The sequence below is a fragment of the Schistocerca serialis genome, chromosome 5 (assembly GCF_023864345.2).
Source record: "Schistocerca serialis cubense isolate TAMUIC-IGC-003099 chromosome 5, iqSchSeri2.2, whole genome shotgun sequence".
Classification (NCBI taxonomy): Eukaryota; Metazoa; Arthropoda; class Insecta; order Orthoptera; family Acrididae; genus Schistocerca; species Schistocerca serialis.
Genome location: NC_064642.1, coordinates 268,771,509 through 268,797,613, shown reverse-complemented (window position 1 = coordinate 268,797,613; position 26,105 = coordinate 268,771,509). Strand labels below are relative to the sequence as shown.

The window sequence follows — 26,105 nt, the reverse complement described above, 5'->3', positions numbered from 1 at the left end:
TGGGAGCAGAGCCATTAATTTGTTACCACAGCACTTGAAAAATACACTGCTGGCCACTAAAAATACAAAACGCCGAAATATAGCAAACGAAGAATTTTTACTTATTGTGTGTTTGCTGTTTAGTAGGACGAATATATACTATCTCAGGTTGACTAAGATTTCGGTTTGCGGGCCATACCCGGGCCCGAATGCCAAAGCTCCCAGTTTCGCTTCACATTTCCTCCACCGACAAGCCGTGCTGTCAGAGTCGTAACTAGACGTATCAGGGGTCCCATATCACACCATCTGCACACGCCCCGCATCATTACAGAGCCTCCACCAGCTTGCTGACATGCAGGGTCCATGGACTCATGAGGTTGTCTCCATACCCGTTCTCGTCCATCCGCTCGATACAATTTGAAACGAGACTCGTCTGGCCAGGCAACATGTTTCCGTGATTAACAGACCATTGTCAGTGTTGACAGGCCCATGCGAGGCCTAAAGCTTTGTATCATGCAGTTACCAAGGGTACATGAGTGGGCCTTCCGTTCCGAAAGCCCATATCGATAATGTTTCGTTCGGTGGTTCGCACGCTGACACTTGATGATGGCCCAACATTGAAATCTGCTGCAATTTGCGGAAGAGTTGCATTTCTGTCACACTGAACAACTGTCTACAGTCTTCGGCCCCGTTCTTGCAGGATTTTTTTCTGGCTGCAGCGGTGTCGGAGATTTGATATTTTACCAGATTGCTGATTTTCATGGTACATTCTCGAAATAGTCATACGGAAAAATATCCACCTCATTGCTACTTTAGATATGCTGTGTCCCATTGCTCGTATGCCGACTATAATACCACATTCAAACTCACTTAAATCTTGATAAGCTACCACTGTAGCAGCATTAACCAGTCTAATAACTGCGCCAGTCACTTGTTGTCTGGCCAACTGCAGCACCATATTTTGCCTCTTTACATATCTCTGTATTTAAACGCACATGCCTGTACCAGTTTCTTTGGCGCTTCAGTGTAAATCACAGAGTAAGATAAGTTTTCAGTATTCATTAACATGATGTCTGCAGCCAGCCAGCGGCAGGCCACGCCATAGCTCGCTACTACGGGCAGTCTTGTTGGCTCCCAACAAATGCCAGAGGCATCCTGAGGCGAGGGCGACAGATTTGGACTCCAGATCGCAGGCACTTGTTGTCACCTCGATCTTAGCCACGCTGGCGAGGAAGCATGTCACGGGCCACCTTGCAGCTCCCAGCAGATGGCGCTGAGGCGGCAGGGACGGAGACTGCTGAGTCAACTGCAGGCGCATCCTGATGTTGTCATAACTTCGTAGCCGTACAAGGTCGACACACAGCAGGGCACTGCATGGGTCGCTGAGGCAGCCATTCCGCACCAAGCCGTTTTGCAGACAGCAAAGTGGTGTCCTCAGGATTGTGGGACCCGGTCACGCAGACCGAGAGGAATGGGGGCACTGTAGCTGGAAACAATAAATCACTTGGGAAACTCGCACGAGTTTTAATACGGCTCATCCTGACAATTTCCATCCTCGTCCAACATTCCTCTACAATAATCAGAAAAAGGTCTTTCATGAAAATACGTCGATCGGAATGGTGTAGCACTTTTGCAGCTTCTTTATGGAGACTTGGAAAATCTACCTGAGAAAATCAATATAGATGTCCTGGACAGTTTTAATGTAAAAATATTTGTAATTAAAATTGCAATTACCTTGCAGGTAAGTCAGATACATCTGTGCATGCACAGGGGTGCTTTCAACTGATACATCAAACGGTCCTGAAAACAGCTCGAGAACAGAAGTAAGCTGTACCCCTCGCTTATGTGAAATGAGAATTCTCATCCCTCTCTTCTGTCATTCCCATTCATTTTAAGAAATTGTGACAATAGATCGCTAGACTGCCTGTTTTTGTGCAAACAGTCAGTGGACCTGTGAACATCCTTCATACCACGAATAAATAGCGAAAGGTAAACAGTGCTAAGACAAAGATTCTGCCAAACTCAGAGAGTTGCACTGACTGCAAAATGCCGCATCGTAATGGTTAATGGAACGTCGCGCTGTTGTAGTACTTCCGAGAAGGACCGAGCAAAGCTGAGTGACAGGCACTCAGCCCACACACACTGCACACGTAATGTTTGGCATGCTGTGGCCGGCTCAACTCTCTCTGATCAAAAGTATCTGGACACCCTTATTTACTGCGGAACTGACTACGTGTGGGGAGACCGGCTATGTAAGAGCGGGGATTGTCGTGCTGTCAGTAAAGAAGCAGTAACAGCAGAATGGGTCGGTCAGGAGAACTGAGAGACTTTAAAAATGGACTAATCATTGGATGTCACCTGACTGACGAAAGCATCAGGGACGTTTTGATAAACCTAAAGCTGCCCACCTCGTCAAGTGGAAATGTGAGGGAACACCCACATATAAGGCAATGTCAGGTAGTGACGAACAGGGACCGTCGAGCATTGCGGAGGGTGGTTGTAAAAGAATCGCATCAAATCAACAGAAGGAATACTCGTGAGCTGCAAAGCATTCCCAGCAGTCCAACTAGCACAGTGTCTATGTGTCGAGAGCTGAAAAGAGTGGAATACAATGGTCAAGCAGCTGTACATAAGTCACAGACTTCTATACATCTACATCATTACTCTGCAGTTTTCACTAAAAACCTGGCAGAGGGGCCATCGAACCACCTTCAGTCTGCTTCTCTACCATTACACTCGAACAGAGTGCGGGAAGTACTGAACCGAAATCTTTCCGTGTGAGTTCTGATTTGTCTCATTTTATTACAATGGTCATTTCTGCCTATGTAGGATGGCACAACAAAATATCTTCGCGCTTGGAGGAGGAAGTTGGTGACTGAAATTTGTTGGAAAGTTCTCGTTGCAGTCAAAAATGCCATAGTTCTCTTCCGTCTGCCCTTATTTTGTCTTTTTCGATTACCTCTGTCAATCCTATCTGCTACGGATGCCATGTCGCGCAGCAGTATTCCAGAAGAGAACAGACAAGCATAGTGGCACTCTGTTTAGCACACGTGCTGCATCTTTGAAGTGATCAGCAAACAAAAATCAGTTTATGGTTAGCCTTCCCCATAATATTATCTGTGTGATCGTTCCAATGTAAGCTGTTCGTAATTGTAATGTATAGGTATTTAGCTGAATTGACAGTGATTAGATTTGCGTGGTTTGTAGTGCTACCTAAATTTAGCAGATTACTTTTGGCACCTATGATGATGAACTTACATTTTCCATTATTCAGAGTCAACTGCCACTTTTCGAACCATACAGATATCATGTGTCAGTACACTACGTGATCAAAAGTATCCGGACACCCCCAAAACATACGTTTTTAATACTAGGTGCATTGTGCTGCCACCTACTGGCAGGTACTCCATATCAGCGACCTCAGTAGTCATTAGACATCGTGAGATAGCAGAATGGGGCGCTCCACAGAACTCACGGACTTCGAACGTGGTCAGGTTATTTGGTTTCCACACTCCTAAACATCCCTAGGTCCACTGTTCCCGATGTGATAGTGAAGTGGAAACGTGAAGGGACACGTACAGCACAAAAGCGTACAGGCCGACCTCGTCGGCTGACTGACAGAGACCGCCGACTGTTGGAGAGGGTCGTAATGCGTAATAGGCAGACATCTTTCCCCTGTGAGGATGCAAATCAGGTGTGTAAGCGTAGGCTTCCGCGGCCGTTGTCTTCTTCAATAAAATTCTTCAGGGTATCAGACCGCATCGTCATAATTTAAAATGCGCCAACGTTTCGGCCAGCGTTGCAGCTAGCCTTCATCAGGGCCTTACGTTAACTGCTAAGTGAACACACTTGGTTCCTTAAATAGCTGCACGAGAAAACCGTGTCGTTACTTGATTGGCTGTAAAAGGAGGAGGAGGAGGGTTGAAAGGTATGCTTTATTGGTGTTTCCTTTATTATCTGTCATTGGCTGAAATAGCTGTTTTCTATTGGTCTTTATATTAATCCACCCCATTGGAGGAGACGGACGAATAGCGAACAGGTGATGGCTGTGACGTCACTCTGTTTCCATGCTGTCCAGAAGCCGGCTGCGGCGTGCCATTGCTTTGTGTGCTCGCGACCACTACTGCGGCTCTCCGCGTGTCTGCATGGGCCGCCACGGCTCTGCCGCCGCTCCGTAGCCCTGCTATTGCAGGCAGCCAAGACCTCGGAAGCTTGTACCCGTCCTCTCTATTCATGTTGGCGGGTCTTTTAGCTATTTCTATCGCCTCTCTAATCTTTCTTTTTAAAGTGAGAGGCTGTTTCGCCAGGACGCGGGCTTCTTGAAAAAATATTGGTTTCCCGCACTCGTCTCGGTGTTCCGCCACTGCTGACTTAGTGTGTTGTTTCAGGCGGATATATCTTTCATGTTCCGAGAGCCTTGTGCTAATCGGACGTCCCGTCTCACCTATGTAGACTAATCCACACGAACAACCAATTTCATACACGCCAGCTGTGTGTAGTTTGTCAACTGCATCCTTGGTAGAACCGAGCATGTCTGATATTTTGTTTCTGCTTCGGAAAATTGGTTTGATGTCGGCTTTTCGTAGAATTTTGCCAATACGTTCGGTGACCCCTTGTACATATGGTAACACAGCAATGCTCTGTGCCTCCTTCTCCTCTTCCCTATTAGTCTTCTCCCTTGTCGACATGGTGCTGTCTATCATCTGCTTCCCATAGCCATTAGTTCCGAAGATGGACCTGAGGCGTTCAAGTTCTGTCTTCAGATGTTCTTCGTCGCTTATCCTGTACGCTCTCTTCGTTAGCGTGTGCAGGGCGGACTTCTTCTGCGTGGGGTGATGGTGGGAGGAGGCGTGAAGGTACCTGTCCGTATTGGTTGGTTTCCTGTACACTTTGTGCCCAAGTTTACCATCAGGTTTTCGATAAACTTCCACGTCGAGAAAAGGCAGCACCCCATTCTTCTTTGTTTCCATTGTAAACTGAATTTTCCTATGCTGTTGGTTAAGGTGCTTGTGGAAGTTCTGTAACTCCTCTTCTCCGTGGGGCCAGATGACGAAAGTATCATCGAAATAGCGAAGCCAACAATTTGGACGTAATGGTGCGGACTGGAGGGCTGTTTCCTCAAATGCCTCCATGAAAATTTCTGCTGCGATAGGCGATAGGGGTGAGCCCATAGCTACACCATCAGTTTGTTCATAAAATTGACCTCTCCACTTGAAATAGGTGGTCGTCAGACAGTGGCGCACAAGCTCACATATATCAGGTGCCACGCGTTCTTCTAGGATGTTCACATATCTGACACTGGGACATTCGTGAATAGGGATTTGACGTCGAAACTAACCATCAGATCTTGGTCCGTAACACGCATTTCCTTTAGGAGAGACACGAAGTGAGTGGAATCCTTAACGTAGGACTCGGTTTGATGCACTAGGAGGATAGCTAAAAGACCCGCCAACATGAATAGAGAGGACGGGTACAAGCTTCCGAGGTCTTGGCTGCCTGCAATAGCAGGGCTACGGAGCGGCGGCAGAGCCGTGGCGGCCCATGCAGACACGCGGAGAGCCGCAGTAGTGGTCGCGAGCACACAAAGCAATGGCACGCCGCAGCCGGCTTCTGGACAGCATGGAAACAGAGTGACGTCACAGCCATCACCTGTTCGCTATTCGTCCGTCTCCTCCAATGGGGTGGATTAATATAAAGACCAATAGAAAACAGCTATTTCAGCCAATGACAGATAACAAAGGAAACACCAATAAAGCATACCTTTCAACCCTCCTCCTCCTCCTTTTACAGCCAATCAAGTAACGACACGGTTTTCTCGTGCAGCTATTTAAGGAACCAAGTGTGTTCACTTAGCAGTTAACGTAAGGCCCTGATGAAGGCTAGCTGCAACGCTGGCCGAAACGTTGGCGCATTTTAAATTATGACGATGCGGTCTGATACCCTGAAGAATTTTATTGAAGAAATCAGGTGTGCTTTAAATACCCGCTGTAGCGATACGAGCATTACTCACCTTTGAGATTGGACGTGGTGACTTGATGTTACTCAAGGATGTCTTTAATGAGACAAAGACGTCATTATCAACATCTCACTGAGTTTGAATGAGGTCGTGGAATAGGGCTATGAGAGGCTGCATGATGCTTATGCGAGATCACAGGAAGACTTGGCAGCAATGTAGCCACTGTACAGGATTGCTGGCAGCAGTTGTCACCAGGACCGTGTTTGATGTATGGCTCTGTCACACTGTACAGCATCTGCAGCGGCAATCTGAGCAGCAGTTGACACCACAGTGACTCAACGAACGGCTATTTTTTTTTTGTCATCAGTCTACTGACTGGTTTGATGCGGCCCGCCACGAATTCCTTTCCTGTGCTAACCTCTTCATCTCAGAGTAGCACTTGCAACCGACGTCCTCAGTTATTTGCTTGACGTGTTCCAATCTCTGTCTTCCTCTACAGTTTTTGTCCTCTACAGCTCCCTCTAGTACCATGGAAGTCATTCCCTCGTGTCTTAGCAGATGTCCGATCAACCTGTCCCTTCTCCTTATCAGTGTTTTCCACATATTCCTTTCCTCTCCGAACCTGCGTAGAACCTCCTCATTCCTTACCTTATCAGTCCACCTAATTTTCAACATTCGTCTATAGCACCACATCTCAAATGCTTCGATTCTCTTCTGTTTCGGTTTTCCCACAGTCCATGATTCACTACCATACAATGCTGTACTCCAGACGTACATCCTCAGAAATTTCTTCCTCAAATTAAGGCCGGTATTTGATATTAGTAGACTTCTCTTGGCCAGAAATGCCTTTTTTGCCGTAGCGAGTCTGCTTTTGATGTCCTCCTTGCTCCGTCCGTCATTGGTTATTTTACTGCCTAGGTAGCAGAATTCCTTAACTTCATTGACTTCGTGACCATCAATCCTGATGTTAAGTTTCTCACTGTTCTCATTTCTACTACTTCTCATTACCTTAGTCTTTTTCCCATTTACTCTCAAACCATACTGTGTACTCATTAGACTGTTCATTCCGTTCAGCAGATCATTTAATTCTTCTTCACTTTCACTCAGGATAGCAATGTCATCAGCGAATCGTATCATTGATATCCTTTCACCTTGTATTTTAATTCCACTCCTGAACCTTTCTTTTATTTCGATCATTGCTTTCTCGATGTACAGATTGAAGAGTAGGGGCGAAAGGCTACAGCCTTGTCTTACACCCTTCTTAATACGAGCACTTCGTTCTTGCTCATCCACTCTTATTATTCGCTCTTGGTTGTTGTACATGTTGTATATGACCCGTCTCTCCCTATAGCTTACCCCTACTTTTTTCAGAATCTCGAACAGCTTGCACCATTTTATATTGTCGAACGCTTTTTCCAGGTCGACAAATCCTATGAAAGTGTCTTGATTTTTCTTTAGCCTTGCTTCCATTATTAGCCGTAACGTCAGAATTGCCTCTCTCGTCCCTTTACTTTTCCTAAAGAGCCGGCCGGAGTGACCGCTCGGTTAAAGGAGCTACCGTCTGGAACCGCGCGACCGCTACCGTCGCAGGTTCGAATCCTGCCTCGGGCATGGATGTGTGTGATGTCCCTAGGTTAGTTAGGTTTAAGTAGTTCTAAGTTCTAGGGGACTTCACAGCAGTTGAGCCCCATAGTGCTCAGAGCCATTTGAACCATTCGTTTTTCCTAAAGCCAAACTGATCGTCACCTAGCGCATTCTCAATTTTCTTTTCCATTCTTCTGTATATTATTCTTGTAAGCAGCTTCGATGCATGAGCTGTTTAGCTGATTGTGCGATATTTCTCGCACTTGTCAGCTCTTGCCGTCTTCGGAATTGTGTGGATGATGCTTTTCCGAAAGTCAGATGGTATATCGCCAGACTCATATATTCTACACACCAACGTGAATAGTCGTTTTGTTGCCACTTCCCCCAATGATTTTAGAAATTCTGATGGAATGTTATCTATCCCTTCTGCCTTATTTGACCGTAAGTCCTCCAAAGCTCTTTTAAATTCCGATTCTAATACTGGATATCCTATCTCTTCTAAATCGACCCCTGTTTCTTCTTCTATCACATCAGACAAATCTTCACCATCATAGAGGCTTTCAATGTATTCTTTCCGATTATCTGCTCTCTCCTCTGCATTTAACAGTGGAATTCCCGTTGCACTCTTAATGTTACCACCGTTGCTCTTAATGTCACCAAAGGTTGTTTTGACTTTCCTGTATGCTGAGTCTGTCCTTCCGAAAATCATAGCTTTTTCGATGTCTTCACATTTTTCCTGCCGCCATTTCGTCTTAGCTTCCCTGCACTTCCTATTTATTTCATTCCTCAGCGACTTGTATTTCTGTATTCCTGATTTTCCCGGAACATGTTTGTACTTCCTCCTTTCATCAATCAACTGAAGTATTTCTTCTGTTACCCATGGTTTCTTCGCAGCTACCTTCTTTGTACCTATGTTTTCCTTCCCAACTTCTGTGATGGCCCTTTTTAGAGATGTCCATTTCTCTTCAACTGTACTGCCTACTGCGCTATTCCTTATTGCTGTATCTATAGCGTTAGAGAACTTCAAACGTATCTCGTCATTCCTTAGTACTTCCATATCCCACTTCTTTGCGTATTGGTTCTTCCTGACTAATGTCTTGAACTTCAGCCTACTCTTCATCACTACTATATTGTGATCTGAGTCTATATCTGCTCCTGGGTACGCCTTATAATCCAGTATCTGATTTCGGAATCTCTGTCTGTCCATGATGTAATCTAATTGAAATCTTTCCGTATCTCCCGGCCTTTTCCAAGTATACCTCCTCCTCTTGTGATTCTTGAACAGGGTATTCGCTATTACTAGCTGAAACTTGTTACAGAACTCAATTAGTCTTTCTCCTCTTTCATTCCTAGTCCCAAGCCCATATTCTCCTGTAACCTTTTCTTCTACTCCTTCCCCTACAACTGCATTCCAGTCGCCCATGACTATTAGATTTTCGTCCCCCTTTACATACTGCATTACCCTTTCAATATCCTCATACACTTTCTCTATCTGTTCATCTTCAGCTTGCGACGTCGGCATGTATACCTGAACTATCGTTGTCGGTGTTGGTCTGCTGTCGATTCTGATTAGAACAACCCGGTCCCTGAACTGTTCACAGTAACACACCCTCTGCCCTACCTTCCTATTCACAACGAATCCTACACCTGTTATACCATTTTCTGCTGCTGTTGATATTACCCGATACTCATCTGACCAGAAATCCTTGTCTTCCTTCCACTTCACGAACGGCTACAAACTGGTTATTTCAAGGACAGCTGCGAGCCAGTCGCCCCGTAGTGTGCGTGCCATTGACGCCAAATCACCGCCATTTGTGACTTCAGTGGTGTCAAGCGAGAGCTCATTGGAGGGCAGGGTAGAAGTTTGTTGTTTACTGATGAAAACTGGTTCTACCTCGGCGTCAGTGATGGCCCTTTGTTGGTTAGAAGGAGGCCAGTTGAGAGCCTGCAACCAACCTGTCTGTATGCTAGACACACTGGACCTATACCTGTACTGACCGACCAAGTGCAACAGACATGCAACTCAATCCCACAAACTGACATTCAGAACCTGTACAATACAGTTCATGCACTATTGTATGCTTGCATTCGAGAATCTGGCGTTTACAGAGCTTATTCATGTTCCAGCACTTCGCGTCTCACCGAGCGAGGTGGCACAGTGGTTAGCACACTGGACTCGCATTCAGGAGGACGACGGTCCAATTCCGCGTCCGGCCATCCTGATTTAGGTTTTCCGGGATTTCCCTAAATCAGTTCAAGCAAGTGCCAGGACAGATCCTTTGAAAGGGATGACCTCGCTCCTCCACCAAATCAACTTCAGATCTGCAATAGCTTATCTCACACTTACATTAACTTGTGATCTTATAATGCTGATTACTTAAATATATTACCGAGACAAATGTATTCCTGAAAAATCGTTACTCTACATTAATGATCTTTTGGTGTTGTTATTTTTTCCGCCATGTATATGAAAAGTGACCTGGACTACAAAAAATATAATACCAGAATAGTCATCTTTGCCTCAAATGTGTTTTAACAATAGGAACGCTGTGAGATTTGAAGTACGAATTGTTGGTAGATCCACCTTACTTCAAGCTCGACACATTGTGCCTTCCATATCACATCTAAAGAGATTTGTTACTCCTACGTGGGACAACCACAGACGGTCTTTTGCAGACTTTCCCGAAAAGAACATGCAGTGCGTCTCTCTTTCAGTGGTCCGTCGTGACTGCAGTTCATCGTTCCGTGATAATGTTGCTCGTGATGGTCGGGATCGCACTGCTGCAGAAGATATCGAATTTACAGGCCACATTGAATTCCACGTCTGATCTCAATGGCACCTCGCAATAAGCACCTGAAGCGGGAGCCATTTCTTCACCAGGCGTGCAGTACACTTCATCCACACCTTGAGACAGGAAACTGGGTTGTTTGTAGCAAGATAAGTGTTTACTTGGGCAATGTGAGCACAGATTGTCAGTGTGGCGCCCATTGTTGCCGCTTCCATTGATACGACAGCAGAGAGTGAGGCACGGCGGTAGTAGTGCGTCCAACAATCCTGGAGACATAAATGGCACCATATCATCTGTCCAGATGAGACCCAGTTCTATATGCAGCATCATGAGGGATGTATCCTTTTGTGGAACCTCTGAGGAGGGTGAGCGTCGCCAGATTGCATTCGTCGTAGCCCTTCAGGCCAAGTACCTAGTGGCATTATATGGGCTGTGGCATTATATGGGCTGCCACTGGGTACACAACATCATCTCTGCTTTGCTTAGCCGGTAATTTGGACAGCAGTTTTACATTTCTCATGTGTTAATAACTGTTGCTGTGCTCTATTGTGGAGGTCTCCATGAAGTTACCTTTCAATAAAATAACTTACTTGACCTACCTCGATAGAGAAGGTGTTCACCTGTTAGCCTGGCCAGCAGATTCTCCATATCTCTCACCCACTGAAAATATCTGGCCAAGAGATTGGCATGTCACCAAATCTGAACGCTTTGGTCGATCTTAACGATCGACATTTCATATAGAAGCGCAGCATTAAAATGACAAACGTTGTAAATATCAACTCTGTAACCTTATTTTTTTAAAAGATATAGTAAATTTAAATTATCAGTATTTTTAGTTAAACATCAGATCATCGTTTCCTCCACACAAAACACACTGAGCGATTGAATCATTAGGTAATAGAATATTTGTTGTAAAGTTTAGTGCATAATAGTTACTTTCGTTCTTTATTTATTTATCAGAAAGCACAAATGCAAGGCTACTGGCCGTAACATTCGAAGTTAAGAAGGAAATTGTATTGGTTTTATGTAAAAGAATTTAACGTTTTTTATGTAATGGATATTATTGTTACTTTATTTAGAACGTGAAAGTGGTCAAGCTTTGATTTTTTAATATGTTAAAATGTAAAGCAATGTAGAATAAGCTGCCGTGCGGTTAAAGGCGCTTCAGTCTGGAACCGCGTGACCGCTACGGTCGCAGGTTCGAATCCTGCCTCGGGCATGGATGTGTGTGATGTCCTTAGGTTAGTTAGGTTTAATTAGTTCTAAGTTCTAGGCGACTGATGACCTCAGAAGTTAAGTCGCATAGTGCTCAGAGCCATTTGAACCATTTTTTTTAGAATAAGCTGTAGCCAATCAATGGACTGCTTCAGGAAAGGGAACTGCGCTAGTCAGTTGAGCGAAGATGTTCGGCGCGCGGGAAACGCGGTCGGAGACGGGCAGAGGACAGTTCTGATCGAGACACCAAAGGGGACAATTCGGACAGTCGGTTTTTAGGCAGCTAGGAAGTGAAACGACTTTGAAAATTTCGCATTGTGTTGGACCGCGTGTCTTAGCCTCTGAGCAGTCAGCAGGCGCGCGCCTAGCGTGAACTCAAACTTTTCGCGTAGTTAACGAGGTGGAGTATGGAACTTGTATTTCGTGATGAGATTGTGAATAATCAAACTGTGTCAAATGGATATGCACTCGAGTGTAACAGTAATTCTAAATACGACCTCTTTCGCTATTAGTTTGCTTTCTGAATAAACATTATACTAACCAAATCGAAACTGCGTGGCCTACATCATTTATGGGTCATGAATTTAGTTCCCGATATTATTATTACTGTTGACTTTGTATTTTGCAAACTTGCCATTAGACACGTGCGGTTCAACCCCTAGACGAGTTTGAGCCAAGACATTTCGACGAAGAGGAATCGCATGTGAGCCCGAACATCAATGGGATGTTAGCTCGCACACTTATTATTGGGCATTGATATGGGGTGTGTTCATCCTTCGCCTTTATGAAGGCTTGAACTCTGCTACGAACACTTTCAATCAGTGTCTAAATGTTTGTGGAAAAATGGCGTCCATTCTTCCTCAAGAGCCGAAACCAGAGAAGGTAATAATGTTGAACGCTAGAGTCTGGAATGAAATCCACGTGCTAACTCATCTGGAAGCTGTTCCATTGCGTTGAGGATCGGATTCTGGCCAGTTCATTTCAAGAATGTTACTGCCCACAAACCATTGCCTCAGAGATGCTCCTTTATGACAGGCTGCATTGTCATTCTGATACAAATCACCATCGCCTCCGAGACGTTCCTTTACTGGACTCGGTGTACCACATTGTAACAGTGTTAACATCCTTCTGCGTTTAGTGTTTTCTTAAGCGCAACAAATGGTTCAAATGGCTCTGAGCACTATGGGACTTAACTTCTGAGGTCATCAGGCCCCTAGAACTTAGAACTACTTAAACCTAACTAACCTAAGGACATCACACACATCCATGCCCGAGGCAGGATTCGAACCTGCGACCGTAGAGGTCGCGCGGTTCCAGACTGTAGCGCCTAGAACCGCTCGGCCACACCGGCCGGCTAAACGCAACAAGGGGAGAACACTCTCACCAGGAAAGACACTCTCATACCGAAACAAACCCCCTCTCTGCTTCACTAATGGCACTACACATAATAGGACGCCGCATGGGGCATCCGCGTGGTGTAACGCGCCTATGTTGTCCATTGCGTAAGTTAGTTTAAGTTAGATAAGGTAGTGTGTAGGCTAGGGGACCGATGACCTCACGAGTTTGGTCGCATAAGACCTTACCACCAATTTCCAAATTTCCATAATAGAATGTACCGTTCTCAAGGCATTCGCCAAAAACCCTTCCATCGGTGTGCCACAGAGTGCAGCTTTAGCCATCATTCCAAACCAATCATTGCCAGTCGCTCGCTGTGCAGAGGCGTTGCTCTTTAGACCTCCTCAAGCATCGTTTGACTTTCAAAGGAGTGTCGTCTCAGCTGTGAGACTGGATTCGTGATTTCCGGGAACAAATGCCACAGTTGTTAGCAACTGACGGGAAGTAATCAAGTAAAGCATTAGTAAAATCTGCTGTTTCCCGACAATGTGTTGTAGGTGCTCTGCTGTTCCTAATCTATGTAAACAACGTAGGAGGTAATCTGAGCAGCCCTCTTACATTGTTTGGAGATTACGTTGTCATTTACCGTCTAGTAAAGTCAGCAGAAGATCAAAACTAAATGCAAAATTAATATGATCAAAAGTATCCGGACACCTAGCTGAAATTGACTTACAAGATCGAGGTGCCCTCCATTGGCAATGCTGGAATTCAATATGGTGTTGGCACACCTAAGCCTTGATGTCAGCTTCCACTCTCTCAGGCATACTTTCAATCAGATGCTGGAAGGTTTCTTGCGGAATAGCAGCCCATTCTTCACGGGGTGATGAACTGAGGAGAGGTATCGATGTCGGTCTGTGAGGCCTGGCACGAAGTCGGCGTTCCAAAACATCCCAAAAGTGCTCTATAGGACTCAGGCCAGGACTCTGTGAAGACCAGTTCATTACAGGAATGTTATTGTCGTTTAACCACTCCGCCACATGCCCTGCATTATGAACAGGTGCTCGATCGTATTGAAAGATGCAATCGCCATCCCCGAATTACTCTTCAACAGTGGGAAGCAAGAAGGTGCGTAAAACATCAGTGTAGGCCTGTGCTGTGTTGGTACCACTCAAAACAACAAGGGGTACAAGCCCCCTCCATGAAAAACACGAGCACACAGTAACACCACCGCCTCCGAATTTTACTGTTGGCACTACACAGGCTGGCAGATGAGTTCACCGGGCATTCGCCATACCCACACCCTATCGTCGGATCGCCACATTGTGTACCGTGATTCGTCACTCCAGACAACGTTTTTCCACTGTTCAATCGTCCAATGTTTAGGCTCATTACACCAAGCGAGGCGTCATTTGGCATTTACCGGCGTGATGTGTGGCTTATGAGCAGCCGCTCGACCGTAAAATCCAAGTTTTCTCACCTTCTGCCTAACTGTCGTAGTACTTGGTGCTGGTCTGGATAGATGTCTGCCTATTACACATTACGACCCTCTTCAACTGTCGGCGGTGACTGTCAGTCAACAGACGAGCTCGGCCTGAACGCTTTTGTGCTGTACATGTCCCTTCACGTTTCCACTTCACTATCACATCGGAAACAGTGGACCTAGGCATGTTTAGGAGTGTGGAAATCTATCGTACAGACATATGACACAAATGACACCCAAATCTGGGCTACTAACGCCATTCTTACGAGACTTGCGCTGAATTTTACTAGAGATCATCTTTCAGATGTAGAAACATGCCTGCCAACTTTCGTTTATATCGCACAACTCCTTGCTGTTGAGATTCTTTTTTAGTCAGTGTAGTCTGAAGGCAGAATGTGTCGAGCCCGAACGTTAGGTGAATCTACCAACAGTTCGTACTTAAAATCCCACAGGGGTTTTATCTTTAAGGTATCTCTGAGCCAAATAAGATTATTTTGTTTATTTTGTGTATTTCAGTCCAGGTGTCTTCTTACATATTTTTCCATCCTTTACGTTCAGAAGTCTTATGTTATCTTTCCAAGCTTTTCTTTTACCCTTTACAAGATAACAAATGAAATTCTTTTTTGCATACTGGAGCACACTGGCCACGGATAGACTAGTAAAGGAAACTGACACTACATTTCTTAGTGCGTAGTCGTTACCATCCGCCTACTGTTTCGCCCTATTTCTTTTCCGGCACGATGCGAGGTGGCGCATTAGCAGAGTGGACTCGCATTCGTGAAGGCGGGGGTTCAAATCCTCATACAGCCACTCATTTTTGAACGTTTCAGAGTTTCCCAAAATCATTTAGGGTGAATACCAAGATTGTCTTTTGAAAAGGACACGGCCGATTACCTGTCATATCATTTCCCACCCAAACTTTTGTTCTTTCTGTAATGATGTCGTCTTCAATGTCGCGTTAAACCCGTATCTTCCTCCCTTCCGTTTCCAGAGTGAAACGTTCGACCCCCTTCTCTACTACAGTAATAAATCAGAGCACAGAAATACTAAACTTGTTTTTAAAGTGGTCCCAATGTTGCTGAGAATCATTTCGCAGTCAACAAATGTGGAATTTCGGTGTTCATAGCTTTGTAATGGACAGTTCTTCATTTAAAATGCACCCTCCTCTTCCTTTTGATATGCCTATGACATTAGCTATTTCATTCATTTTTCCTTCTGTACACTTCAAGAAATTAGTAGCAAGTTGACAGAAAGAAAGTTATGTAAATATTCAGTTATACTGACCAAAACTGACAGTAACCCCGTGGAAGGCACAACACTTTTACGTGGAAGATTGCATCGAGAATAAATCATCAGGATCTGTGCAACTCACAAATTCAAGTTTGAACTATCCGGAATACATTGCACAATAACGCAAATCGGCAACGCAGGTTAGCAAGCTGCTCACTATACGGTTCGTGCCTCTTCAGATTATGAACTTCCATTTCCTCCAGTGCAGCATCCGCAGCTCGTGGCCTAGTGGAGTCCGCCCCGATAGCTGAATGGTCAGCGTGACGTACTGCTGTCTTCAGGGGCCCGGGTCCGTTTCCCGGCTGGGTCAGGGATTTTCTCCGCTTAGAGCCTGGGTGTTCTGTTGTCTTCATCATCATTCCATCCCCACCCAGCCCGCAGGTCGCCCATTGTGGCCAAGGCTGCCGGATCTGCCCCGTAAGGGGTCTCCCGGCCAATGACGCAAAACGCTCATTTCCATTTTTCACGCTAGTTCACAGGCTTAGTGCTGATAATATGTCGTGTTCGTATCGACCATCTCTTTATAATTATGCTGTACAGATGGAGGTGATATGTTTCTGGCACGGTATCTCAGCGTGTTCGGTCAGAGGGCTGCTCGCCCTCTGTAATAAAAAAACTGAGTAAAGGAATCAACGATCAACTTCAACGGATATCTTGTGACGTCCGCCCAGACCAAATGTAACGAACAAAAGAGTGGCTAGACTGCTAGACTGTATTGTGAAAAAAATTGGACTGCATAAAAATTAGGACTTTGTACTGGAGCTGATGACCGCGCAGTTGAGCGCACTACAAACCAAACATCATCATCATCATCCTCAAGGGCAGCAAAACGTGGCAAACAGCACCAGACGGCCGCTAGAACGCGATCCTTCAGAATTGTCTCTCTAGACAGTAGCTGACCGCTGACTGACTCTCACTTTCTTGCTTCTTCCCAACTCCCCTCCTCTACACGGAGGGGGCAACTCTAAGCTGTTGCCAGTTTGACAGGCGAGAATTGCTGTTGCATGAGAAATCACTCGTAGTTCACTTCCTTTGCGTACAAAATGCACATATGTAAAAATAGAATTGGTACTGAACTGACGAAGTGTCTTCATGATTGGTCATCCTCGCATTGCAGCAAAAATATCTAGGGCGACACAGTCCTATTGGATGAACCAAAGTTTCAGAGGGAACGCAACTGATTCTCCCACAGTGGTTGGATTGTGCTGCAGTGTCTTGCTGTTTGATGTTAAAGCAGAAAGGCAAGAATGCTGTGCTCAATTATTCTTAGCCTCTAATTCCTTGCCGCTTCCCCAAGCTCCATCTTGCTGCACCATGTGTTAGTATAATTTCGAGTACCCTTTGTTGAATCCTCTTTTTTGTTTCTTTTTATTTTGCCCTGCTACACAGAGCTCCACTTAGCGTCTTAATTGTTCCTCTTTCCTTTTGTATTCTGACTTCCACATCAGCTTCACAACGTCCTAAGGTATGGATACTCGGTCCTAAGTACTTAAACTGGTTTACTGCTCTAATTGTACCTTGGGGCAGTATTATAAACCATCAATTTCGTCCCAATAATAGATACTCTGTTTTACTTATATTTATTCTCTATTCACCTCGTTTAAATACTTCCGTTAGCTGTTTTATCATAAGCTTGACAACCTCCCCATTTTGTGCTGTCAATGCTTAGTAATCGGCAAATAATAATGAGTACATAGTTCCATGTTGGAAAGAATTTCCGATACTTTTGCACGACTGACTCAACCGTTACAATACGTACCACGCTTATATTTTAAACAGAGTCGGTGACATACAGCAGACCTGTCTAAGTGCTTTCCCTAGCCTCGTCCTCACAATGTATTGTTAATTTCTTAGCCATATTTTTGTATAACTTGCATATATTCTAATCCTGTTCACTCCCTCAGCTTAACAGTGTGCGATATAGTTTCTTTTTTCCTCGACCACCCCCAACAACTTCATTGTTATCAATTCAGATCTTAATCTTCTCTCCCTAAAGCCTTCTAATGCCTCATCCACTGCTTTCTTAATCGACTGTTTTAGGAAACTGTATAGTTCATTGGCACTCCAGTACTTCTGAACTGCATTCAGTCATCGATTAATCTTTGCTGACACAAACCTTTCACACTTTCTTGTTGTAGTAGCGGTGTCTTATACTTTGTATCATCTATAGCTGTACCCACAACATCATCGTCCTCCTTTTGCTGTATATTGGTCTTCATCGGAAATGTAATTTTAGAAATAACTGTATAACGATTGGCGCCGCATTCTGTTTCTCTTTTTCCCTTATATCCTGTACAATAGTCACCCGCTGTCTGCGCACTGTTACATGTTCTATAACTGTTTTTAAGTTCCTTGAAGGATGAACCCAGTTGCATTTCTGAATTCCATTGTGCTGAAATTGGTCATTTATAATAGTACAATTCTGAATCTTGGAGAAGTTAATCAACCTCGTACGGTTATCAGTCTCTGGATCCCCTTTCTGTACACCTACAATGCCATCGTTTAATCTTTTCCCAAATTATCAATTTAAGTTCCCTAATATTAACAATTCACGTCCATCTGGACATTCGTCAACCAAATTTTGCAGGTCATCGAAGAAGTCCCTTCTCTTCAGGGGTACCTTCGTTAGGGCAATACACCCAATTTAAATCCAGTTTTATTCCATGATTTTTATTGTTACACAGATTATTCTTTCATTCAATTTCCCAAATTAATTGTTCCTTGCTTCCATTTTCTTTTCATAATGACTGTTACCCCTGATTGCGTTCTTTCAGATATTTTACTCTGCACTATATATAGTCTCCAATCACTTCTTGTCCACATCTTTTCTTTTTCGCTTCTGTCATTACCAGTATATCTATTTTCTGTGCTTCTCTTCCCTTAACTACATTATCAGTTTCTTCTGGCAACACCTGTACATTCCATGTTCCACACATTAGAGACCTTGTACCTAACAAGATTAGACGCTTTTTGATCCATCCGGATTTTGCTTTTCTTTGGAGAACATAGCAAAGTTCTACACTTTTAAAAATGGCTGTTTCTTAGCAACCACATGTAATTTTCAAACATAGGGATCATACAGCCAACCGGTTGCAAATAACTGTTTGGTACATGGACCTAGGTTTCGATAGCTACTAAGAATGTCTTCATCAGAATGGAATTTTGAGAGACCTTGTAAAATAATACATAGAAAATTAAGTACGACAAAAGAAGAACGTTAATCAAGATGAAAATTGTCGTAACTTACAAAGGTTACTTACGTAAAATTACTTTGCTAGAATGCAATAGTCAGAATTTAGAGCAGCTATGCTCAAGTCAAAATTAAAATAAAACACGTTCCAGCCTTGTATGCATAGCTAGGAACAACATCAGACTGATCGGCTCAGTGGCTTACATTGCTGCCACAAAAACAGTTCAAGTTGCGCCCCCCCATCGGGCGCGGACAGCGACATGTGCCCATTTGAAACATTATAACAGAAATAATTGAAAAAACAACAGTTAATTATAAAAACATGTTACAAAGGAAGAAAGCTTAATGTGGTTTTGAAAACACAAGGTAGTCAAGCAGATGAATTATACGAGCCATCTATTAGGATTTGAAGAGGTTACTATTACGTAAAGGACTGAATAATGTAGAAAATTTATACAAACAGCTGTACAATTCATAAAATAACAATATAAAGGTAACTATAGTAGTACATATTTATGAGGTTAGAAGAAAATGATGTTTCGGAATTAGAGGTATAAGAATATAGTAAAAAACAGAGGAATCAAAATTCAGCGAGTAGTGGATTGAAATTTCTGAAAAAATTTTTGTTGCGTAATTGTAGCTGTTCATTGAGGATGACGCCATCGTTCTTAGAAATGTGCTTGAAAATCTCCAGCTCTTCGAGTACGTCGAGCCTATGACCTTTCTTTTCTCTGTGTAAAATGGAAATGTCTTTAACGATTTTCGGTTTTTGACCGGAAATTAACAGATGGTCAGAAAAGTGTAATTATATACGTCAGTGCCTCTTATTCCCAGAACAAGTTCTTTGTACCTGACACTAAAAGATCTTACAGTTTGTCCTGTACAGGGTGTATCATAATTAACGGCGTAAACGCACACAGTTGAGAGTACACGATACTAGAAGCAAAGAAGTCTCAGCAAACATAGGGTCGAAAATGCATTCCTTAAGAGCTACGAGCAGTTTTTCATCTTGGGTACTGTGAAACAAATCTCTTCTTCGGCAAGCTCTTTGCTTTCCATACTTTGGGAAGTGGCAGTGTGGACCAAAAAAAAAGTCCGTAAACATGTGCTGTAAAATGCATACGTTAACAACTATGAGCACTTTTTCATCTTCGCTACTTTGAAACATAACTCTTCTAATGTCCAAATGGTTATAACTTTTAAGGTGTGCATTTTAGAGCACATGTTTACTCGACATTTTTTTCTTGTTGTGAACCCAGAACAGAACTCTTTGGCACCCCTCATTTTACAAGACTGCTGTAAGATTCAGAGATTCAGTTGAAGATATGCCACTACGCGTCCTACTTTCAGGATAAAAAGTGAACCGTTGTTGAGTTCTTTCCCCAATCCCAGAAATACCATTTAGAGCAAAAGTACGAAACGGCAGTGCCTGTGCTATTTTTTATTTTTGTTTTTTTGGGTCGTCAGTCTTGTGACTAGTTTGATGCGATCCACCACGTATTGCTCTCCTGTGTGAACCTCTTTATCTCAGAGTAGCACTTGCATCCTACGTCCTTCATTATTTTCTGGATGTATTGCAACCTCTGTCTTTCTTTCTTACAGGTTTTACCTTCTACAGCTCCCTCTAATACCACGGAAGTTGTTTCCTGATGTCTTAACAGAAGTCCTACAACCTTTCCCTCCTTCTTGTCAGTGCTTTCCATATATTCCTTTCCCCGCCGATTCTGCAGAGAACCTCTTTATTCCTTACCTTAACAGTCCACCTAATTTTCAACATTCTTCTGTTGCACCTCATCTCAAATGCTTCGATTCTTGTCTGTTCCGGTTTTCCCACAGTCAATGTTTCACTGTCACACAATGTTGTACTCCAAACGCATATATTCAGAAATTTCTTCCTCAAATTAAGGCATATGGTAGTAGATTTCTCTTTGCTTGTGTTATTAAAAAGTTATTAAAGAGGAAGAGGCACTGCAGAAACTACAGCCGCCAAGAAATACAGCAAACTTATTCGCAATTGTAAGTATGAATCACCATAGGCTATTTACTGGAATGACGACAATGAACATTTGTGCTGGACCTGGACTGGACTCCAGATTTTCCGTTTTACGCGCGCGGTCGCCTAACCGCTTCGGCTATCTATGCACAAAGCACGGCCAGACCCAAACTTCCATACATCGTCATCCATGAGTCATAACTTGCACTCGTTCGTTAATATATTGATAGTCGAGGGTCTGGCATATTCGAGAATAAGCACGAAGTAGCAGTGCCCGCGTTATTAAGAAATATGGTGCAATTTTCCTTCGGACATGAATGCATCTCACGTAATTCGTGCACGGACAGGTGAAGCAATTAAGGTAAAGATAAAGTATTGTGTGACGCACAAAGGCAAATGATTTTGTGTATATATATACACAAGACCTCAGCAGTTTGGTCCCATGGGTCTCTTTATGGGACCAAACTGCTGAGGTCATCGGTCCCTATGTATATATATATATATATATATATATATATATATATATATATATATATATTCATTTGCCCACATAGTCACCACCATTCCTTATCCATTTTGCCAACGGTGTACCAGAGCCTGCATGCCATGCTTGTAAAAATCGGAACCAGCTGTGGCTAACCATTTCTTTACAGCTTTGACAACAGAACGCGACTCTTAAAAATGTTCACCATGTAGTCCATCTTTCAGGGGCCCAAAGAGATGAAGGTCTGAAGGCGCTAAATCGGGACTGTACGGTGAATGTGATAAGACAGTCCAATCGAATTTTGCAATGAGCTGAGTGGTCGCAACACTGCTGTGGAGCCCGGCGCTATAATGTTGCAGTTGAAAGTCGGTCTTCTTCTCTGGCTTTACTCTAGAAATTCAGGCTCTCAGTTAGTGTCATTTTGTAGCGTACAGAGTTCACAGTTTCTCCAGGCTCCACATCATCCAAAAGAACCATACCCTGGCTTTCCTTAAGACAGTGCACATCGCTTTGCCTGCAGATGGTTGTGTCTTGATTTCTTCTTTGGCGGAGAATTCTCATGTCGTCATTCCATGGACTGTCTTTTGGATTCTGGCTCGTAGTGGTGACACCACGTCTCAGCTCTGGTGATGATGCTATTCATAAAAGTGTCACTTTCAGCTTCATATTGGTCCAGCAGGCCCCGAAAAATTTTCATTTGATGCGTTTTTTGTTTTCTGTAAGCATCCGCAGGACTCACATTGCCGGCCGGAGTGACCGAGCGGTTCTAGGCGCCACAGTTTGGAACCGCGCGACCGCTACGGTCTCAGGTTCGAATCCTGCCTCGAGCATGGGTGTGTGTGATGTCCTTAGGTTAGTTAGATTTAAGTAGTTCTAAGTTCTAGGGGACTGATGACCTCAGAAGTTAAGTCCCACAGTGCTCAGAGCCATTTGAACCATTTTTTGACTCACCTTGCACAGACTTTCCAAATTGTTTCCAAGGCATTACAGCCGATATTCAGCTTTTCACACATCTCTCTGGTCGTTACCCACCGATCAGCACGGATGAGTTGATCAAGATGCTCTTTATTTCGAGGCATGACAGCTGTGGAGGGTCGACTGGGCGGTGGCTTGTCAGGCACACCCTTTCCACCACCTTGAAAATGTCGTACCCATTGCTTCACATTACTCACGTCTATTGTATCGTCTCCATACACCTTTAGCAAGCGTCGATAGATTGCAGTCGGCGCAGTTTCTTCAGCAGCGAGGAATTCAGTCACACATCGCTGTTTTATAACCACCTCCATATCAGACTACATTTCGGAACACTCCTTTGCTGGCGGTAACTACCGCAGAACAACGGAACCACCTGCAAATGAAAGAGGAAGGTTCAAGCATTAGCACTACGCCAACGACATTTGGCGTGAACATCCAAAATCATCACAAAAAATAGGAGGTATTACTTTCGGAACGACCCTCGTACATATATACACTACTGGCCACTAATATTCCTACACCAAGAAGAAATGCAGATGATGAACGGTATTCATTGGATAAATATATTATACCAGAACTGACATGTGATTACATTTTCATGCAATTGGAGTGCATAGATCCCGAGAAATCAGTACCCAGACCAACCACCTCTGGCCGTAATAACGGCCTTGATACGCCTGGGCATTGAGTCAAACAGAGCTTGGATGGCGTGTACAGGTACAGCTCCCCGCGCAGCTTCAATACGATACCACAGTTCATCAAGAGTAGTGACTGGCTTATTGTGACGAGCCAGTTGCTCGGCCATCATTGACCAGACGTTTTCAATTGGTGAGACATCTGGAGAATGTGCTGGCCAGGGCAGCAGTCGAACATTTCCTGTATCCATAAAGGCCCGTACAGGACCTGCAACATGCGGTCGTGCATCATCCTGCTGAAATGTAGGGTTTCGCAGGGATCGAATGAAGGGTAGAGCCACGGGTCGTAACACATCTGATATGTAACGTCCACTGTTCAAAGTGCCGTCAATGCGAGCAAGAGGTGAACGAGACGTGTAACCAGTGGCATCCCAAACCATCACGCCAGGTGATACACCAGTGTGGCGATGACGAATACTCGCTTCCAATGTGCGTTCACCGCAATGTCGCCAAACACAGATGCGACCATCGTGATGCTGTAAACAGAACCTGGATTCATCCGAAAAAATGACGTTTTGCCATTCGTGCACCCAGGTTCGTCGTTGAGTAACCATTGCAGGCGCTCCTGTCCGTGATGCAGCGTCAAGGGTAACCGCAGCCATGGTCTCCGAGCTGATAGTCCATGCTGCTGCAAACGTCGTCGAACTGTTCGTGCAGATTGCTGTTGTCTTGCAAACGTCCCCATCTGTTGACTCAGGGATCGAGACGTGGCTGCACGATCCGTTACAGCCATGCGGATAGGATGCCTGTCATCTCGACTACTAGTGACACGAAGCCGTTGGGATCCAGCACTTCGTTCCCTCCTGAACCCACCGATTCCATATTCTGCTAAGAGTCATAGGATCTCGACCAACGCGAGCAGCAATGTCGCGATACGATAAACCGCAATCGCCATAGGCTACAATCCGATCTTTATCAAAGTCGGAAACGTGATGGTACGCATTTCTCCTCCTTACACGAGGCGTCATAACAACGTTTCACCAGGCAACGCCGGTCAACCGCTGTTTGTGTATGAGAAATCGGTTGGAAAGTTTCCTCATGTCAGCACGTTGTAGGTGTCGCCACAGGCACCAACCTTGTGCGAATGCTCTGAAAACCTAATCATATGCATATCACAGCATCTTCTTCCTGTCGGTTAAATTTCGCGTCTGTAGCACGTCGTCTTCGTGGTGTAGCAATTTTAATGGCCAGCAATGTATGTCCAACTAAACAGCGTATATGCGGATACTCCTCTCCTGACAAAAAAATTTTGCGTGTTGACGTGTGCTGCCACCAATATCTCTTTCTTGACGCTTCTGAAACAAATAGCGAAAGCCGAGAGTTCCATCCGTCGCCAGCAACACTTTGGCCTGCGCCAGGTGGCGGCGGCTCGCATGGTGGTGAGCTCCCGGGCGGCGGCAGGGCGGCTGCACCTGGTGAGGGAGTGCCTGGTGCCGGGAATGGCGGCGCGAGCCTCCCGGATGGGCTCGCCGCTGGTGCCGCACCTGCGCCGCCTCGACCAGCGGGCTGTGGAGGCCGGCCTCATCGCCAAGTGGGCGGCCGACCAGGAGGGGCCGGCCGGGCGGCGCGCTGCGGCTGACGGCGCCGTCCTGCTCGTCATCCTGACGATGACGCACTTACAGGTACCGGAACGTGCACCACATCCGCATCTACCTCCTACTGTCAAATGCATGGCAGAGGATACTTCCCATTGTGTGACGTACAACACTCTCGCAAGGACGAAGTCATTTTATTGGAAAGTGAGGTGTCTGATAGTTCATTATTGTAGGAGTATATGATGGAAAATTCAGACCAAATGAAACACACGTCACAATAAAGGGAGTCCAAACAGTCGCATCAGTACACAGTGTTAAGCCTCTGGCGGCAGTGAAGACGTGAATTCTCGTATGTAAACTATCATAAAGATGACCAATGGAATTTTGCGTTAGATTCTCCTAACCATCTTGCTCTTTTTGTTGCAATTCGGCGTTCATTGTTGTAGGCCATCGAGAACGAGTAAGTTTCCACTTCATCGTGTACCATAAGAGTTCATTTGGCGAGAGAACCGGTGCCCTTGCCATCCAGGGCAGTTGTATCCATCGGAAAGCACGTTGCTTTGCAGCAGCCGTACGTGGACGTGCAGTGCTCTGCTGAAACAGCACATCACCTCCATGTAGAAGAAACGGCAGTAACACGGGAATATCAACCTGTGCAATGTATTTATTTTGTGGGAAGTTGTGGTACAGCGTCATTGGTTTAGAGTGGTTAACTATCTTCGTGTGGGAGTAAAATCTTCCTATTTTACAAAGACATCATTGTACTGCACGTTGAAGGTCTCGCACTGGCACTTGAAGTCCCATATCACCCTCCAGTGGTGGGGATTCACTGTTGTCGGCAAGAAGTGACACAGCTACATTAATAGTTATAGTGGTGGCCCTACCAAGGATTGCGCATAATGAATGGCAGTATCAAAAACTAACCCGCCAGGTTAGCTGAGAGCGCTAATGCGCTGCTTCCTGGACTCAGGTAGGCGCGCCGGCTCCAGATTAACGACGAGGGTCGGTGTGCCGGCCAGCCTGGATGTGGTTTTTTGGTGGTTTTCCACATCCCTCTAGGCAAATACCGGGCTGGTCCCCACGACTCACAGACATTTGACACACATCCGCACTTTTCCACTGATTCCGTCTCAGGGGGTACAGGGTGGCAGCAGGAAGGGCATCCGACCACCCCTTTACATTAACATGCCAAATCCGATTTAACCACGTCAACCCCGCGCACGATGCGGGACATAGGCGCAAGCGATAGATAGATAGATAGAAAGGCAGTATCAAAAACTGTCACAATAGTAGTGGCTGTAGCAAGGCTATCGTTAGCCTTGGTCCAAATGAGAGTCCTCGAGGAGGGTAAGAGGCTGTGTCAGTGCCTAGGAGTCGTAGATCCAACGTGTTGCAAACCATCGACCTTGTCGTACAGGCGCCTCGCTTTCTCTCAGGTGGCCGTCTTTAGAGGAACCATGTTTGTCTCCTCGTGCAGAGTAGCAATCCTTGAGAGTGCAGGGAGCATGCAGGGCTCCACTGAAGCACCTTATTTTGCAGGTGCTGGAGGATCTCCGCCCTGGAGGCGCTAATTGTGGCCAACGCCGTGGACCCATTGATGAGGGA

The 26,105-nt window shown here is 44.9% G+C and overlaps 1 protein-coding gene across 1 annotated transcript in view; it reads left to right on the top strand.

The window, feature by feature from the left end:
* LOC126481895 (uncharacterized) overlaps window positions 1–24,446 on the top strand; it is a gene marked incomplete at its 3' end in the record, with an annotated part of 74,700 nt that extends 50,254 nt beyond the window's left edge. The window contains exon 5 of the mRNA XM_050105854.1: window positions 24,324–24,446. Coding sequence (XP_049961811.1) covers window positions 24,324–24,446 — 123 coding nt within the window. The remainder of the gene's footprint in view (window positions 1–24,323) is intronic.
* Window positions 24,447–26,105: the final 1,659 nt, after the last annotated feature.